The sequence below is a fragment of the Electrophorus electricus genome, chromosome 10 (genome assembly GCF_041902795.1).
Source record: "Electrophorus electricus isolate QZ-2024a chromosome 10, ASM4190279v1, whole genome shotgun sequence".
Lineage (NCBI taxonomy): Eukaryota > Metazoa > Chordata > Actinopteri > Gymnotiformes > Gymnotidae > Electrophorus > Electrophorus electricus.
The window spans coordinates 3983942-4002828 of NC_137506.1; the positions used below are offsets into that span (position 1 = coordinate 3983942).

At 43.3% G+C, this 18887-nt stretch overlaps 1 protein-coding gene across 3 annotated transcripts; it reads left to right on the top strand.

Annotated features, from left to right (window-relative positions):
• The first annotated feature begins 443 nt into the window (after nt 1–443).
• tbc1d12a (TBC1 domain family, member 12a) lies at nt 444–16515 on the top strand. 3 transcript variants are annotated; one of them, XM_027029536.3, is made up of 13 exons: nt 444–2286; nt 4350–4470; nt 7971–8092; nt 8895–8977; nt 10824–10941; nt 11187–11293; nt 11608–11688; nt 12198–12292; nt 12560–12631; nt 12773–12901; nt 13571–13680; nt 14261–14519; nt 14956–16515. In XM_027029536.3, exons 1-13 carry the CDS (start codon nt 872–874, stop codon nt 15025–15027), a joined length of 2784 nt encoding a protein of 927 aa, XP_026885337.2. In that variant the 5' UTR covers nt 444–871; the 3' UTR covers nt 15028–16515. The 3 variants fall into 3 exon arrangements, with proteins under 3 accessions (XP_026885337.2, XP_081577995.1, XP_081577994.1); XM_081721868.1 differs by having other exon boundaries at nt 1243–1487; XM_081721869.1 differs by lacking the exon at nt 4350–4470 and having other exon boundaries at nt 1141–1487.
• The last annotated feature ends 2372 nt before the right edge of the window (nt 16516–18887 follow it).

An 18887-nucleotide genomic window follows, 5' to 3' on the forward strand; every position in this document is an offset into this window, starting at 1 on the left:
CGGGCCAATCAATTTTGGCAACCGAATATCAAGGCTGTATGCTTATGGCTCACGCGTAATGGTGCTGCGCACCCTAGTGTCCAGACTGACAAAGTATCGATGTGCATCTATAGTATGTACATGCTACTGAAATAATGTCACCCCTGCCGTCACTTGTCAGTTTCTGGCGACTGGTGACCAGATATTATCGGGTGGCGGTGCATTCTCAACACAGCAGTGACACGATAGTGGCGTGGCCGTGCTCAAGGACTTAAGAACTGTAACTGATAAAGGAGAGAAGATGCGTACTAAAATATTAATAAAGAGAGAGCCCAGGGCATTTAGCTACGCACAACGAACACAAATTGTGCATGGCATAATATGGGCTATATCTCCAACTTGATACCAACGAGGTGTTTATAATCAATAAATATTTCTACTTAACGGCATGGTGAATGTGTAGGCCTAATATTGATTAAATACCGGTAAGACGTATTTGTTGTCACATGCGTAGTTACTCCTTCTAGGCGGAGGATGTCGCTTTAACTCCTGCGAAATCCACTTTTGGACATTCTCTGGGAAAGCATTGTGAAAGGCACGACGTCATTAAATTCAAAATGGTTTCAATTCGTCCTTGCGGTGGGCCGAGGTAAAATTGGGTCTAGTGTAACAATAAACAATGGCTTTATATTACGTCGATTAACTGACTTGTTGCTATATGAAGCAAACATCCGATGGACTGTGTTATTAAAATATTGCTGCAGCTGAAACGATACACACGTAAGATGAGATCCCGTTCTGCGAACAGCGGAGTAACGCCGTTTAGCCTCACAACCACCGAGGCAGCGCTACGGGATTTTATTTGCGCTGCGGATCGTGGGTTGTGAGTGCAATGGAAAGAGAGGAAACTGGTGAGTCGGTTCTCTCTTTTCCTGTCGATGTCAATGAAAACCAGGAGGTATATAAAACATACACACGCTTAACAGATCGTAAAACGTCAGGTCCATCGACACGCCTGTTGAATGACGCCTGCCTGCAGCTCCACCCGACCGGGTGCACTCAGCCTGCCCGGGGATGTGTTTATATTACCAGTAATAGCAAGAATGTAAACTCGGTTGGTGTGGGGCTGCCGGCAGAGATCACACCGCAGAAGGAACGCAGCATTATGCTAGATTTAGTTGCACAATGCTCCACGCTGTCTGGCGACAACTGTGTCACTTCTGAGGAGTGTAAGGACCGCATGTTTAATGGCTTTTCCGAGCCATCCGTTGTCGCTGTGCTGAGTGCGGACTCGCCTAATGGAGGAGGGGGTAACGGGGAAACCCACTTCAGCCCAACCGCAGCTGCGAGCACAGACGGACCGAGACAGGGGGACGGAATGTTGCCGTTGGATCGAATTACATGGACTTCCCTACTGGGGAGTGTTGCGGAGAAGGCCGAGGAAACTGCAATCGAGGATGGTGTACATTCAAAGAGTGTTCAATTTACTCCGCCGTTGTCTTGTGTCGGTAAGCATCAGTTTAATTTCTCTTGTACGGACTTACAAACCTCTTCAGAAATGAAAATACTTAATGGGGATATGAACTGTGTCGGTATGGATGACTTACAGATGCACAAACCCTCCGCACACCATGGGAACAAACAAACATTTATCAAAGAGGATTTTTTCTTTCAGAAGGCTATTGTAGACAGAGGCGTGAGGGTGGGAAATTGCGGGTTGCTGGTCGTAAACAGCAGATCTTTATGCGACGGATCAGCAGGGGGTCTTCCTGCTTTAGACAGCCGCGTCCATATTCATCCACCCGCAAACATCCGCTCGTCTCCCGATTCGTGTGAAAACTCAAGCCGAGACAGAAGTCACGCTAGGGAGGAAGGGGCCTCAGGTGCGAACGAAACGCGGCAAGCGGCAATCCACGACCCAGACTCTGAACAAGATACACTGTCAGATCTCAATACCAAGCTGTCGATATCCTCCTGCCCCGAAAACACGGGACACCGTAGTGGCACCGAACCTCGCCCAGAGGACTTGAGCGACGCTTGCTTTTCAGTCAGACCACAGTTTCTCAGGACCTACCCTGGGTACACAGTGTCGCGTAGCTGCGACGCGACGCCTCTCAGTCCTGAGGACGACGCGGGGATCTTTGGAGATGATGGCGACGCGGACGACGGTCTGAGCTCCAGGAACACTTTCCAGCTTAGCCGTCGACAGAGCGCTCCTGACGCGCTGCCAGAGAGCGTTTGTGTTGATCCCGACTCATCGGACCAGACGCTGACCAAAACGCATGGTATCGCTGAGTTCCTGACTAGGTAGGCCTAAATACACACCAAAATATCTTTCCAATTGGCAGAATCACTGACGTTGTACTGTTTGTGATAGAGTTGTCCTTTGTTTAGTAAAAGGGGTGACCGCTTTTCAACGGTATCATTATCCATCATTATCACATTGCACTGTTTATTTGTGTTTCCACGCTTGTAATGTGCCCTATTGAGTTCACCAAGCCTTTATAAGCTCACTCAGGTATGACAGATTAGTGATGTGGCTCTCAAAGACTGGAAATGACAAACGTGCAGTAAATGATTTTATTAAGATTAAGTATCCTAACGCTTTGCCTTAGTACTAATAGATAAGTCACTGACACGGCTGTCTGAAGATATTCATAAACGCACAAACACAGGCACACTTTCTTTTCTTTTAATGTCACTCAAAGTGTCTGGCTTATTCTTTAACATCACTCACCATGAATGGAATATTGAACACAGTCCATGGCACATTTAAAAGGTTTCTGGTCATTTACTACCCAAGTGCCACTGTGCCTGTGATCGTGCTGTTTCCTCCTTCCCTGCACACCTTTGGCTGCTTCTGGTACTGAGAGTCACACAGTCATGCAGGTGCACTGCTAGAGCAGGGCAGATGTGTTTTGGGAATGCAAGTTCCCTGCAGCTGTGTAGTCTCATGTTCCCACACTGAATCTTTGATTTAAAGCAGCAGCTAGGGGGTTTGTTAGAGTTTCGATCCATTACTGCCTTTCTCAGCAGCATTGTGAAACAAGGATCATCTTAAAATTATAGAGTTAGTATTACATGGATCTCTTTCTCTCTCTCTCTCTCTCTTGTTCTCTCTCTGGTTTAAGATTATCTTAACACTACGATGTTTTTGGGAAACGGGGCCTAGACCAGTTTTTTTTTGTTTTTTTTTTGGTCTGTCAAGGTCCTGAGGCAGCCATTTCCATGTTCCTCTTAGATTGTATTGAGCAAGCAGTTTAACTAATTTTGACCCTCACCGCTTCCTGTACACTTTGTCAGGAACTCCCATCCAGTTCCTTATTTGTCGAGCTGGCAGTGCGATATGCACACGTCTCATGGCAGAGTTTAAAATGCAAGCCTTTGATGGGTTGCGAAGATGCCTGCGGAACTCTGTGAAAGTTTGTGCTAAACTGGTTTTCTGCTATTCTGCGTAGATGTACTCATCACAGATCACTGCACTAGACCAAGCGCTCTCTCTCTCTCTCTCTCTCTCGTTCTGTGAGTGTGTGTGTGAGTGAGCGAGAAAGAGATTTAACCCTTCCAACCTTACCTAAAGAGCTACAGCATTTCTCTGTTGCACCTGATATTACTTTATTTTGCAGTGAACAGCCTATAGGCACCATTACAGCCATTAAAGGGCACTCGTATTTGTGTACAAATATTTACTTACATATTTAATAATTGATTAATAACCTAGAGCATAGATAATTTAAAACTCCTTCTGCTGACAAGTCTGCCCATGGCCAGACATGGCTTGAGCAATATTTGTACTCTAATATTTATATACATGTATTAATTTATTTAAATCAATTAAATTGGTTTGAAACCATTTAGGATTTTTAATGTCTGCTTTTATGAGTTGGCTGTCACAGTCTTCTGCTGCTTTCAGCTTTTTGTAGTATTGCTCCAGCCCCTGTTATTTTTTTCACTAGTTCAGAGACTTAAAGGATAATCAACAGTTGCTGGTTATTATATTGAAACAGGACTCCCAGGATGATATCCGGTATTGAGTGCACCTATTGACTGGTTTTAATGATGAGCAGAAAGCAGGTCCGAAGCTGTCAGATGGACTAATATCCTAGAGGTTGCCAATCATTTATCAGTCCAGCAGCAAACTATTAACTTAAGCCTGCTTGATGCTTAAGTACCTGCAGCATGCTGCTGTAGGGCTTTTATATCCCTTGCACAATGAAATTAAGTTTGTTTTTTTCCCTTTTCTCTGATTTGCAGATTAGCAACTGGGGTGTTTCTTTTTCTGCACAGAGTTATATGGATGGAGTAGGAGCTTTCTGTTCCTCATTCTGTTTATTTAGTCCTGTCTTTCTTTCTTTTCTTGGTCTCTGTAGAAGTCTGTTTTCCTGGAAGCCCAGAGAGTCAAAAGTCATCCAGAGTGCTCCAGGATGGAAGCTGTTTGGAAAAAAAACCCTGAAAGAGAAAAATGGCAACGACTCCGGAACCGTACAGCAGGTTAGAACCCTCTCAAAGTCTTCAGGATCATAAAAACAAATGAGAACCCTCAAAGACTCCAGAACAGTGCTGCACATTAGAAAATGCCAAAACCATACAACAGGTAAATCTCTACTGTAGACTCCTGAACCATACAGTTCTCAAAAACCTTCAATCAGATACATTAAAAGGTCTCAAACTCCTAGAATCATTCAGTTTGGGACCTTTTTGAAGACTCAAGAATCATAGAATGGGCCAGAACACTGCAAAACACTTTGGATCTTTAAAAACTGAACGAACTGAACATCCGTTGCTGGAGTTGGCCTAAAAACAGCATCAGAAAGTAATTCTGAAAACCTTTCAGAGCTGATAGGCGTTTGGAACACAGAAGAACGAGAGAGGCAGATGGATTGAAAACACTGGAAAGTGTGTGTCACTGGCTGTGGTAGCCAGGATAGATAGGCGTGTGGGATATGCGGGGGTGCTAAATGTGTGTTTGCCTGTGCGTGCGTGCACAGGCTCTACAGCTGTCTCATCAGTTGTCTGACCCACCCCCCTGGTAAGTGGGTGTAGTCTGAGGGACAGTTTTAGGCAGCTCTGTACTGTTTGGGATGCGCTCCACGCAATCCGCAGGTGGTCCTGTGTGTTCCTGTGATGGAGTCCACACATGCGCGGCACTGAACTCTTGACAAATAAAGATCAGCTCTGTGCTCATCCTTATTTCAAGTCAGCCTTTTTTCATGAATGGTCATGTGACTCAATCAACATTCAGCCATGGTATCTCAAGTCTGGCATCTCAATTGGGAACAAATCACTTCTGTTTAACTTTACATGCTGGATAACTGTTCAGTGAGGTGGAATAGAGTTACTTTGTTGATGTTTTGAATAAGCTTCTCCATGCCATGTTGTATATGCTATTCCCTTGATTCAGTTCCCCCCAATCCCATGATTGAACTTACGTGATTCTCCTAATTCTGCTCACTTGATTCACCTGATTCAACTCTACTGATTCATCTCCTCAGCTAACTGGTGAGCCCTTTCAGTGAAGGATCCAGTGAAAAGCCCACCATGTCAGAATCGTTGGCATTTTCCAGCCTAGTCTGACGACTCCTATGATGTGTGCGTTGACTTTGACCAATAGGATGACAGAGAGCGCTCTCTGGCACACATATGTAACAGCGGCGATGTGAACGAGAAGGATGCTGCTGCTGTTGGCGATTTCAGTTATAGTGATTGTGGAACAACCCGATATTAAAACATAAATTACTATAATGATATCAGATTGTATACTTGCCAAAACCCCAAAATGTTTTCCTCCATGAGACCTTCTGTTTACATCTGCCAAGCCTGGTAGCTGTCTGCATTTATATAATGTTCTGGACATGTTTATCACATTCATTACCTCAAATTTTTCTTGAACGACAGACAGCCCATACTGTCCTCTTCGTGACCCCCGGGAATGGGTCCACAATTGTTTGTTCTTTTTTTTTTTTCTTTTTCTTTTCCAAGCATAAAACTGGCAGCTTCACACATAGGCCCTGACAACCTACGAACTCAGCAAGGACATGAACAATGTTTTGTTTGCCGGCAAACATGTAGTGGTGCCAGTCACCCGAGTAGGCAAGAATTTACGGCATTGTGATCACCTAATCTAACATAGTGACTATCGTGAAAGACAAGAAAATATTGTGTAGTCTGTTTCTGGCATAAGCCAATCTGATGATTGCCGTCTGAAGTTCATGTAGACAGCCTCTCTCATAAAAGGTGGAGCACAGAAACAGAATAGAGTTAGAACTCTTGGCTGAAGCCAATGACTACTCTTTCATGTGCACAGCCCCCCGAAGGCAGAATAAAAACACATCATTTTCCAATCTGTTTCAGTTGATTTCATTAGGAAGATAACGAGATGTCCTGTAGTCCAGCCCTTAGTCTCCTGCACACTGCTGGAGGATTTACTTGGGTGAAGGCTGTGGTTTGGTTATGGTGGGGGCTATGGTGGGGGTTATGGGGTGTATGTGTGCTCCCTTCATCTTCCTCATGCCGGTGTCTTGAAGATGATTCATGTACTCCCACTCTCATGACCTCCAGTTGTACAGCACATGATGCCACGCCTCACTACATGCTCTCCTCTGTGTGTTATCTATGAGTTATTACATAAGGCAGGATTGAGGTCTGGCTGAAAAACTTTCTATTAGACAAAAATGATATGTGTTTTCTTCAGGGATTAAAGGGGATACTCTTGAAAGGTTCTGTTTGATAAACCATGAGGAACAGAAAAATAGATTTATTACATGAGGGATTCCATTTTTAACTAAACAGAATCCATGAATTATACATATTTCTTGAATTTTAAGCACACAGATACATTTTCTATCACTTTGTCATTGAATTAAACCGGTGACTCGTGTAACTCCATGCATCAGTCTTCACACTATCACCTTGGAGAGACATGCCAATACATCACGTTTTTAGTGCCTCAGATACAGTGCAGAGATCATTAAGTCTGCACTTCAGCTGGGTGCATGCATGTGGCGTGACAATGATTTCAGTGTGTTCCCTATCTCCTTAGTTTACTGGTCTTTCTCATGCCATTAAGTATCCTATATCACCTTCTCTGGCTCGGTTTAACTGTGTTAGAGCCAGAAATAGTCTAGATATCTTTTGTATACATGCACATATGCTTAAACAGATGAAGACATTTGTTTGCTGTGGGTGTGTCTGTTTTCTTGGTCAGACTTTGCAGTGTTGAGCTTTAAAATCACCAGCCTGCCCTCAGGTATATGTTGTGTCGTCCGGTCCACCTGTGCTTGGACATGACTACTCGTGTTGTGGTGACATCAGAGAACATGCATGGCAGGAATGATGGAAAGTCCACTCTCTTTTTGGACAGTGTCCAGCACACCCACTGAACTCTGTAGAGCCGACTGTAGAGGGAGTGTCCCATTGACCCTGCCTCTCCCCTTTACATGCCTTCTGGGTTTTGTGTAATTGAATTATAATGATCATGATCCAGTTATGAAATTATTTTGAGAATAAGGTCATATTTAAGACCTTCAGCGATTTTGAAGTAATTCTGTCTTTTTGTCAAAGCGTGATGATCTATAGATGAAATTTGAAACAACATCCTCCGTCACCCACCGGCAGTATGTATATAGACAGTAAAGTGAGACAGTGCATCCAGATTTGCATTTGGCTTTTTCTTGTTTGCCTTTGTGTTTAGAAATCCTCTATGAGACCTTTTCATGATGTCCTCGCAATGAGAGTGCATGTAATGGTTGTCACAAGTTTAGACTTAAATGAAATAAACATGTACATGTCAGTTGTGCAGATGTAGGGGGAAAATTGTATCTGGCACTCTGAACGTTCAGACAGCTGAGCTAAGTCTTCTCGTGTTTCCTTATACAGCACACACTGCATATTGGCCCTGTATACGTGGATCCTTTTGTAGGCAAAAAAGCTGTTCTGTTTCATTCCCCCCCTTCTCTCTCTCTCTCTCTCTCTCTCTCTCTCTCTCTCTCAAGGAGCACGAGACAAGGGTGGGACCAACAACTGGGCCCCACCCCCGGCTTCAGCCAACGAGACGGAAGAATCTGGAGTTTGAGCCTTTGTCTACCACCGGGCTCATTCTAGAGGACAGACCTGCGTAAGTGTTTTTTTTTTTTTTTTTTTTTTTTTTTGGGTTGTTTTTTCTTTCACATCTGAACTACGGCTCCCATGATGCATTGCTTCCACATGGCAGTGTTATGTGACTGTATGGTGCCACATATTCATACTGTCTCCACAGAGCCAAATATTTACACACATTCTCTGTGTATTACTGCTAAGACCTAGCAGACTTACTTAAACAAGAAAGACTGAAAAAGGGAAAAAAAAAGGCATTTAATTTATAGTAGGCCATGTACGTGTGCGTATGTGTGTGTGATTGTGTGCGTGTTAAGTTTTGTCACATTACGGCTTATTTGGCTCGTCCAGTGGATCACAGCCTTCTTTTCCAAACCTGTTGAGGAGGATTGGTGCTGTTTCACCTTCACTGTTAACCCTTACACATGGTCATGGCTGTGACCAGTCAGTCAGTTAGGATCAACATTCCATATGTGCAGCCTAACTCCCTGGGATGCCGCTAAAGGTATTTGGCTGAGCCCTTCATCTAGGCTGCACTAGACAGCATTTTCTGGAGATGATCATTTCCCTCACAGTGCCTCACAGATGAGACTAGACACCTCTACCACCATCCATAAACGGAGAACTTTAGTAACACATTTTGGATCAGTACTTGTCTTCCAAGTTGCTGTGTTGCACAATGAAAAGCATACCTCCCCCCAGCTATGTAAAACAATTATGCAATTGTTTTATGCAATGCTGTTTCTTTTGGATATGTATAGTGGATGTGTATATTGCAGCAAACAGCTATATTTTCTTGTTTTTTTTTTTTGTGTGTGTCTCAGGAGCCTGCCAGCCAAGTCAGAAGAGGAAGCTCAGAGACACAGACAGGAGTACAATGAGATGGTGGCCGAGGCCAAGCGGAGGGGTGAGCTGTGCATGTGCCAGCACACGTGTTACATGCCTGCGTGCCTGTGCATGCGCCAGCGCACGTGTTGCATGCCTGCGTGCCTGTGCATGCGCCAGCGCACGTGTTACATGCCTGCGTGCCTGTGCATGCGCCAGCGCACGTGTTACATGCCTGCGTGCCTGTGCATGCGCCAGCGCACGTGTTACATGCCTGTGTGCCTGTGCATGCGCCAGCGCACGTGTTACATGCCTGCGTGCCTGTGCATGCGCCAGCGCACGTGTTACATGCCTGCGTGCCTGTGCATGCGCCAGCGCACGTGTTGCATGCCTGCGTGCCTGTGCATGCGCCAGCGCACGTGTTGCATGCCTGCGTGCCTGTGCATGCGCCAGCGCACGTGTTGCATGCCTGCGTGCATGCGTGTGCGTGCGTGCCTGCATGTCTGTGTGTTTGTATCAGTGTCTGCTTGTCTGTGTGACTGTGCGTGTTCATTCATTAGCAGGAACTAACGCATGTGCACTCGATGATGCATCGTTCTTTCTTTCTATCACACTATGGTTATCTATCTCTCGGTTCAGTTTCAGTTTAAATGAGCTTTATTGGCATGACCAAATCATCTTTTGACAACATACATACATAACGCATACAGATTGTTAAACACAGATGATGAACTGTTCCGTTCTGCTTTGTCCGAGTGAGATCAGAGAGTAAGTGATGAGTGTTTTCAATTCTGGATGAAGCCAGGTATATTGTGGAATCTGGTGTATAATGTCTCATGTAGTTGTGTGTGTTGGCTATAGGTGGTGAGGAAATGTAGTTCTGCAGCTTGACTATTGTGGGCACGGGCGTTGCGGCTTGAAGAGCCAGGTGTGTCTGTGTCTGCCGGTCTCTACTGCCAGGCTGTGGTTATTCAGTCTGTACCTGCTCAGAGTTCTTCTCTGTTTGTTATTAGTCACAGTGCTCAGGTAATCTGCCACTATGTGTTCTTTGTGGATGGACAGACAGCACTGAACTTGCTCTAGCTTTTGATTGATTCAGCCCAATGATTCCGGTAGTTTTCTTTTTGTGTGTTGATTAGTGTGGGCTGAAATCTTAGAAAAAGGGTGTCTGAGTTCTGTGGTTGTCTGTGTAAATGTGTGTGAGAGCGTGTGTGGCGCTTCAGGACTAGCTGGACGAGAGGATCTCTTCACTTTGTAAAAGCAGAAGCTGAGTGATTCCAAAATGGTTCTTTGATTGTTCTTTTTTCAATGCAGAATAATAGTCAGCCTAATTCTGCCCTGCACATTTTCTTTGGAGAGCACCTCTGGACTCAAAGGATACTCTTGCAGAACTCTGTATGAAGGGTTTCATGGGGGTGTTTGTGCTATTTTTTGAATTCATTATTGGGTAGTGGACCTCAAATTTCGCTGCCACAAAATGCAATGGTTTCTTAAATTGATTGGAAAAATTTGAGCCAGGTTCTAATTGGTAATTTAAATTGAATGGTTCTTTTATTAGCCCAGAAATCTCTGCTCTCTTTCTCTTTTAAATCACTCATGGCCAAGTTGAAATTATCCGATAAACTGATTTTTGAAATACTTAGACAGCTGCATTGTCGTTGTTCCAGTGGTGAATTTAGATTGATTTCCCTGACTCTAAGTTTTTTCCTGAAATGTCAGTATCTGGGTTATTTGAGGGTTAATAGTCAGGGCTCAGGTCTGAGAGAACAGGTTTAGTGTGTCCATGTTCTGCTATGTACCCTCTTCTATCAGGGATATAAGAACCAGATCATTATCATTTTCCTCTCTCCCTCTCTTTCTTTCTCTCTCGCTCTCTCTTTCTCTCTCTTTCTCCCTTTCCCCATTTTCTGTCTGTGTTGGGTTGTTAGAGCTGAAGGATGCACAGCGTAAGAAACGGCAGATGAAGGAGCGACTCAAGCAGGAAGAGAACATTGCCCGTGCTATGCTTATCTGGAACACGGAGGTCCTGCCCAACTGGGAGAGCATGTGAGCAACTCCTCCCCTCTATACCTCCATCCATCTATTCTTCCATCTCTCTATCCTTCTATCCCCTCCCATTCCAGGGTGATGTTATACATAAATAGGGTGCTAATATTACACAGCAGAGAGATGCTTGTGCATGCCCCATGCTGCTGGGCCATTTTGGGTTGGGTTGAAATCTGACTGAATGCTTGGCTGTTGGATGTGTTGTCTGGTGTTACGTGCACGACCTTTGGCCTTTCCTATGGTAGGAGGAACACACGACGTGTGCGGGAGCTCTGGTGGCAGGGTCTGCCCCCCAGTGTCCGTGGCAGAGTGTGGAGCCTGGCCATAGGCAATGAGCTGAACATCACCCCTGGTAATGTTATGGCCTTCAGCTGACTCTTTTATCCAAAGCGACTTACAATTGTGACTAAATACAACTTGAGCAATTGAGGGTTAAGGGGGCCCAACAGTGGCAACTTGGTGGTGGGGCTGGAACTGGCAACCTTCCGATTACTAGTTGAGTACCACTGAGCTACCACTGCCCCTACAGCGCAGCAGCACGACCTCTTAACCTCTGCCCTAATTACATTCACTCTGTAACGGCCGCTGCAGATCTGCAGAGGTAGGTTTAGCAACAAACCAGGGTGTGTGTGTGTGTGTGTGTGTGTGCGTGTGCTACATTTACAGAACTGTATGACATTTTCCTGTCGAGAGCCAAAGAGAAGTGGCGCAGTTTTAACGAAACAAACTCGCTTAGTGAGAATGAAGGTAGGTATTAATTTTTAGTGGCATGCGTGTAATGATTTATTTAAAAAAGCTTTGTAGCTTTGCTACATTTTGAGGAACAATGGAAATATACTTGTACACGGTACATATACTTGTATACTTGTACACAATAGAAGTGTTTTATTTTAAACGTGTTTTATTGACTGACAGTGCTCGTGTATGTATAGGTGTTAAACAGTAAGACAAGGCAAGTTTAGTTGTTCTTTTCTTGTGGCAATTCAAAGTACTTTACAAAGACATAAAACAATGCACGGTAGTGTTATTTAGTGTTATTTATTTTATTCAAAACTAACAGCACTCGCATATGTGTAACTGTTAAACTGTAAGTGTTTTATTCAGCACTGTCAGCGTTAAACACACACACACACACACACTGACAGCTCTCATGTAGTCTATAAGTAAGTCTTAAACAGTAGTGTGCAGCATGGGAGCTGTGGAGCTCAGTTCGTTTCTTTCCATGCCTTTGAATTGTGTGTCTTCTCCCACTCGAGACTGTGGTACGTCGCTGGCAGACAGGGAGTCCAGTTTAGACCTGATCAAGCTGGACATCTTCAGGACCTTTCCATCACTTTACATATTCCAGAGGGTGAGAACCAGAGTTCGAGAGATAACGAACAAGAGAAAATATGCCAGTTATCACGTGTCCACATGCTTGTCTTCTGTCCAGCCTTCCCTGGATTGGCTCCTCCCACTAGTCATGATGTTTCCTCGTTCTCCTCTTATAGTGACAGCCTGATTGGCTGGAAGGAATTGTGTTAATATTAAAATGAATATGTGGATAACTTTAACATGGCTTAAAGTCACTGTGAACATGGTGAAAGTTATTGTATAACCTTTAGTTGTCTTTCTGAAGGGTGGACCCTATCATGATCTCCTGCACAGTGTTTTGGGGGCATACACCTGTTACAGACCAGATGTAGGCTATGTGAGTATCCTTCATACCTTATGCCAGATTCACAGACAAACAAAGAGCTAATGTGGTTCTGACTGCGCTTTTCTTTTTTTTAATGTGAAGTTGGAGATGATGAGGTATTGATCTCCGGTGTGCATGTGTGTGCGTGTGTAGGTGCAGGGAATGTCGTTCATTGCAGCTGTTCTTATTCTGAACCTGGAAGAAGCAGATGCCTTTATTGCCTTTGCCAACCTCCTCAACAAACCCTGCCAGATGGCCTTCTTCAGGGTTGACCATGATCTGGTACACACACACACACACACACACACACACACTCACTGACACACACGTACGCTCGCGCACACACACACACTCTCACACACACTGACTCTCACGCACACATACACACTGACTCACGCACACATACACACTGACTCTCACACACACACACTGACTCTCACGCACACACACGCACGCATGCACACACACTCTCACACTCTCTCACACACACACACAGACAGACTCTCTCTCACAGGCATACACACACGTGCACACACACTCACACGCATGCATGCACACGTGCACAAACACTCTCTCACACACACACACACACACACTGACTCGCACACACATGCGCACATTGACTCACACTCATGCACACACACACACTCACGCATGCACATGTGCCTACACACACACTCACACACACATGCACACTGACTCACACACGCACGCACATGCACACGCATGCACATGTGCACACACACTCTCACACACACGCACGCACATTCGCACTTGCACGCACACTCGCACTTTCACACACGCGCATGCACACCCGCACGCACACGCAACCAATTTGTTATACATATGTGCTGTCAGCATTTAATTCATCCATCTAAAGCCCAGTTAAGTGTAAAATGTAGACATTTTTCCAGCGAGGATTTGTCACTGCATTTGTGTTTTTACCTCTAGATGCTGAAGTACTTTGCAGCATTTGAGGTTTTCTTTGAAGAGAATTTACCTAAATTATTCCAGCACTTCCAGACCAACAGTCTGACTCCAGACTTTTACCTCATAGATTGGTGAGTCCAGACTTGTTTCAATAGAGTTTAAGACTAGACTCAGGCACCAACTCCCTTTACTTACTTCCCTTTAAATACTGTACAATGTGTAAAGTAGTAGCATGGAATAAAGAATGGATCATTGGTGGCCCCTCCCTATTGGAACTTGTGTTCCTTTTTATCCTTACTTGTGTATTTTAATACAAATATATTATGCATGTTAAAGGTGGAAGAGTTGGAACCTGGTGTTGCTTTTAGTGGTTGGTGGTTAATAAAACACTTGTCAGTACAAAATACAAAAGTGCATGTATGTGTGTTTACATGTGTACTTTGTAAATTCATTAAATGCTTGAGAACCAAATGTCTACAAATAAAACAATGAAATTGCAAGGTCTTTAAGCTGCTCATAAGAGGTTTTTTTTATTTTTTTTTATCAAAGGTCTTTTTTATTAGGTTTGATCAGTTTGATGCATAAGAGGTTTTTAAAACAACTCTGCTGACATAGTGGCTAGAGTTAGAATAGAATAGAATAGATAAATGGGAGACAATGTAACTCCTTACAAGTGTAGTAATACAGTGCTGGGTGTGCATGAATATGCAGGATCTTCACGCTGTACAGTAAGTCGTTGCCCCTGGATGTGGCGTGCCGTGTGTGGGATCTGTTTTGCCGGGATGGTGAGGAGGCACTATTCCGGACTGGGCTGGGAATTCTGCGCCTCTACCAGGACGTGCTCCTCCAGATGGATTTTATACACAGTGCACAATTCCTGTCCCGCCTCCCAGAAAACACACCGGCGCACACTCTCTTCAGCTGCATCAACAACACACACATGATCAGCAGCAATCGCAGGTGGAACCAAGTGAGTGCAGCACACACAAAAACTATTTCCACGTTTGCAGGCCAGATATGGGCATTGAAAATTACTGAAAAGTTGTGGAAAGTGTGTAAAAGATGTGTATGAGTAGGCATGTTTTCTACAGAAAAGGGCACATGTTAATGCTATGCTTTTAATTGTTGGTTGGTTTGTTTACTAAGTACTACAGGAAAGACACTCTGTATTCATATGAGGCAAATTACTCAAGTTTCAGTGTACTAAGAAGTTCCAGTGTTTTAATTACATTGGCTTGGGGCAGAACCATGAAGCAAGAATAATGGTCTTGGTGCTATTAAAGAACCTAATTACTGCTAATGCCTGAGTTTCTCCTCTTTCTATTTTGGCTCATTGTGGTGGTTTGAGTGAATCTCCCTTTGCTCCCTCCCTCCTCCACCCCTCCTCCACCCCTCCTCCACCCCAGGTGTTCTCTGCTCTGATGAAAGATGGACCTAAAGAAGCAGACAAAGTGGGCAGTCCTGCATTGAGAAGCTAACTGCTACCCTCTGGATGTTCTGTGGACTGTTGTGTGCAGTATTAAGGAGGCAGTTGCCATGGATGTGGCAGTGAAACCACTGAGGGGATCTGTGCATCTGGATTGGCTGCACCAGAAGTTGCAACCTACATGAAAGCATGTGTGTGAGCACGCACATGTGAAACTTGTCAGGTTGTGTCATGTTGCTGTATCATGTCTCATCCTTTCATTGTTAAGCCTTGGTCATGTGACTGTATGCAAACAAATTATTCTGACATACAGAGAACAGGCACAATCGTACATACGATACTGCACACAAACCTACACAAGTGCACACACTCCAAGGCGTCTGTAGGGCAACACAATTAAGATTATCCTTAACTGAGATCATTTTCATCAAGTTTTTAATTTTTTTTTTTTTTATCTCTAGTCACAGTGCCTTCTTGTGGTTGGCCTGTGATTTGCATTCCTCCTTGAAGAATACCTCCTGCCAGTGTCTGAGATTGGTCAATTCCCTGATTCTACACTCCACAGAACTGAGCAGCGTTGACTAGAGTATTCGTGTTTGTAACAGGGATGGCTTACTTGCACTACTGCAAAACTCATGGTGCAGTTCTGCACAAGTAGAACTGCCACCAGCAGCCAGCTGTTATAAACTGGTGCCAAGCCATTTAGTACTCAAAAACACACAAGCGCACACATGCTTTAGAGCCTACTGTAGCCTTTCATCAGCTCATACCAAATCTGCCCACATATGCTATCTGCTTTGTCTCCAACTGTATTCATTTTGGAACTAATCTTTGTAGCCATGAAATAATAGGTAGGTGTATTTAGTCAAGAGTTAGCAAATTAGTGTCATAAGTTGGCAAGCTGACTTTGCCAACCTTTCAGGGGAGAATATATTTTGTGTTCCATTCTACAATTCTAAATGCGGTCTAAGATGTGGTGATATTCTTTTGTTATACTGGGTGCTACTGTTACATAAGCAAACAGTTATAAGTGACAGGTGCAACCATAATCCTAAACTCACGTGGTGAGTTGAGCAGTTGTATTTTTTTGTTTTGGGGGGGTGTCACGTGAAGGCTCCTTTACACTGAGCCCAGTGGTTAGACCACTGACCTGCCTCTCAGAAATAGCCCTCAGGTTCTGGAATGCCCTCTGGTGTTTTGGTCACACTGCACCGTATTAAAGCACCAACCTGACACAAGTACACCCAACAAGTGACCCAAACACCATCTTTTTGTTTGCACTTTCGCGATTCAGATTAGGCACCGCGCTTCTGTACGGTCAGATAATGATGTGATTTGTCTAGTACATACTGAAATTGTATAATGTAACCTTTTTTTATTTAAGTAGAAATCAATGAGCTTGCTTTTTTAATTCTGACACTATTGTACAGTTTTCTTACATACAGTCAGTGATGTATATAAACTATGAAATGATTTTCTCTGGTAAATTGGCTGTAGTCTAGATGTGCAAAAAATACAGCAAAAACAACAAAAAACTTGTCATGCTGTCCTGTGTTATTTCCTTTTGCTTCTCCGTTTTAAGTGCAACATGGTTCACTCAAACACATTTAGCAAACTGAAGATTTGCCTCAAGTGAGCGCTATTGGCACGTAACACTATTCGGACGGGATTCCTTCCACATAGTTAAGCGGAGTGATGGAGGCTAATTGTTTTGAGTTTAGTTTAGCCCAATCTGTCTTGTCAGAGTTTTTGTATGGACTGCGCATTTCCGCGCCCAGATACGTGAATTGACATATTCTGTCAAATGTTCCAGAAAAGAAGCTTTCGGAGACAGTGGATGAGGTCTTTATCAGTGTTCACACAATTATAAGCCGTTGTTATAAATGCACACCTATATCTGAAAACATACACGAGCGGAATAATAGGCTTCGTATACTGCCTAATTTGTTTATATCAATAATTTTATCTTGATTACGAATCCGAATTTACCGTTGGAAAAGATTTTTATCTCGCTTGGTCATCGCCATCGTTCAAAAGTGGCTTGTGAACGTTATATAATCTATTTAAAGCGAACGGCAATTAACATATCTGCTTGATACATTTGCACAAACGAATGTTTGATTTTCATCCAAGGAATAAGGTTAAATTCCGAACAGATTGAACCAGCAAACTTCCAATTACAAGTCAAGTACCTTAACCACTGAGCTACCACTAATACCAATGCACACCCCTTTCAGAGTGAGTAACTTCATACTCACACTACTAGATACTATAGCTTGTCTGTTTCCATCTACGGTTCGTGTTGGCTATCCTCCACCTCTGAAGGTTCTGACCACATAATCACTGTTGCGGGGATAACAGCAGACAGAAACACTGAAATGTGATATTGCTAAATATTAAAAACAGGAAGCCACATGCTGAAGTGTGGCTTAATGCATGGAAAAGCTGAGACTGAAGCCATTCTGGAGCTCATGCATGTTCTACTGATGGGACTAAGAGGAGAAACAAGCAACATCTGGGTGAGTAGTGGAGTTTCATATCTGAAGAAAAGGCCACACCTCAAGCAACTGCTGAAAATTTTGATAAAGCTTAAATAGCTTGGCAGAAATTACCTGACATCACTGTTCACAAATACCATATAATTATTCACATTATATATATATATATATATATATATATATATATATATATATATATATATATATATATATATATATATATAATTGAATTATTATTGAACTGGAGGATGTCACAATTAGAGAAATGTTGGAAATTTTAATTTCACTCCTCTGGGTGAGAAAAAAACAACTACTATTAGGAAAGTGAAACCTCTACAAAACTGACAATATATATTAATGTCAAAGCAGAATATAAGACTTTGAAGGTGATGATGGATGGCAATACTGAAGCTGAAGCCCTTCACGAGGTCATAAACTTCCTCTTGGAGGAGACTCCACCCACCAGACATTTGCTAAATGAAGGAAATTAACTTATGTCATGGTGAAAGTAACAGAACTGGAAAAATTCTGCTAATGGTTCATGTTAAAACATGAACAGAACTCAGTATAAATACTAACCTGCCTTCATTAATACATGATCAGGAAACCCAGTGATGACTGTTGTGCATGTTGAGACTCTGGCTGAAGCCATTAGAGAGCTCATGAACATCCACCTGCAGAAGATGGAAACACCAAATGTCCAGCCTCTGGGTGAGTAATGAAATTACCTACTAACACATCTTAAAGCAGTAATTATTAAGAACACATTGCACTCCAAAGAACATCTGAAAGCATATTTACCACCCAAAAATCCCTTATATATGACACCAAATGTTTTCTTTTTCCCTCTTTATAGCAAACCATGTAATGGTTGCTATCGATCATGAAGATGAAGCCATTAAACAGCTCATGTACATCGATCTGGAAGCAATATAGCTGACCAGCAATCCACCTCTGGGTCAATAACGGAGATGTCTATGGCTACTTAGAACAGCTGGTACCAAATGTTAGTTTTAATCCTGTGTTTCCCACAAATTAATTTAAACGAAGTCTCAAAACCTTCCTAATGAAAGAAGAATGTAATATGAATGTATTTAAAATTTCATAGTATTCACAGGCAACACATTCATGACATAGCTAACCACATGGATGTTACTGAAGCTGAGGTTGAATCCACTGAACAGCTCATATGCATCGATTTGGAAGCAATGGAGCAGATAAGGAATCTGTCTATGGGTGAGTAACATACATGACTATACCTATTTAGGACAGCTCGTATCTACATCTGAGAGTGATATTACAAACTCAGAGCTGCGTCTACCGTGGCACACATGACTACTAACCAAGACACCACGGGGCACCAACACATTAGTGACACAATAATTTAACGAGATGTTGATTATTCCACTGGGCA

What these genes read in the sequence shown, in the direction of transcription:
- tbc1d12a (XM_027029536.3), top strand. Translation starts at nt 872, where the DNA reads ATGGAAAGAGAGGAAACTGGTGAGTCGGTTCTCTCTTTTCCTGTCGAT. An exon ending in CTGCCCAACTGGGAGAGCAT is followed by an intron (nt 10,942 to 11,186) that starts GTGAGCAACTCC and finishes TTCCTATGGTAG; the next exon opens with GAGGAACACACGACGTGTGC. An exon ending in GCAATCGCAGGTGGAACCAA is followed by an intron (nt 14,520 to 14,955) that starts GTGAGTGCAGCA and finishes CCTCCACCCCAG; the next exon opens with GTGTTCTCTGCTCTGATGAA.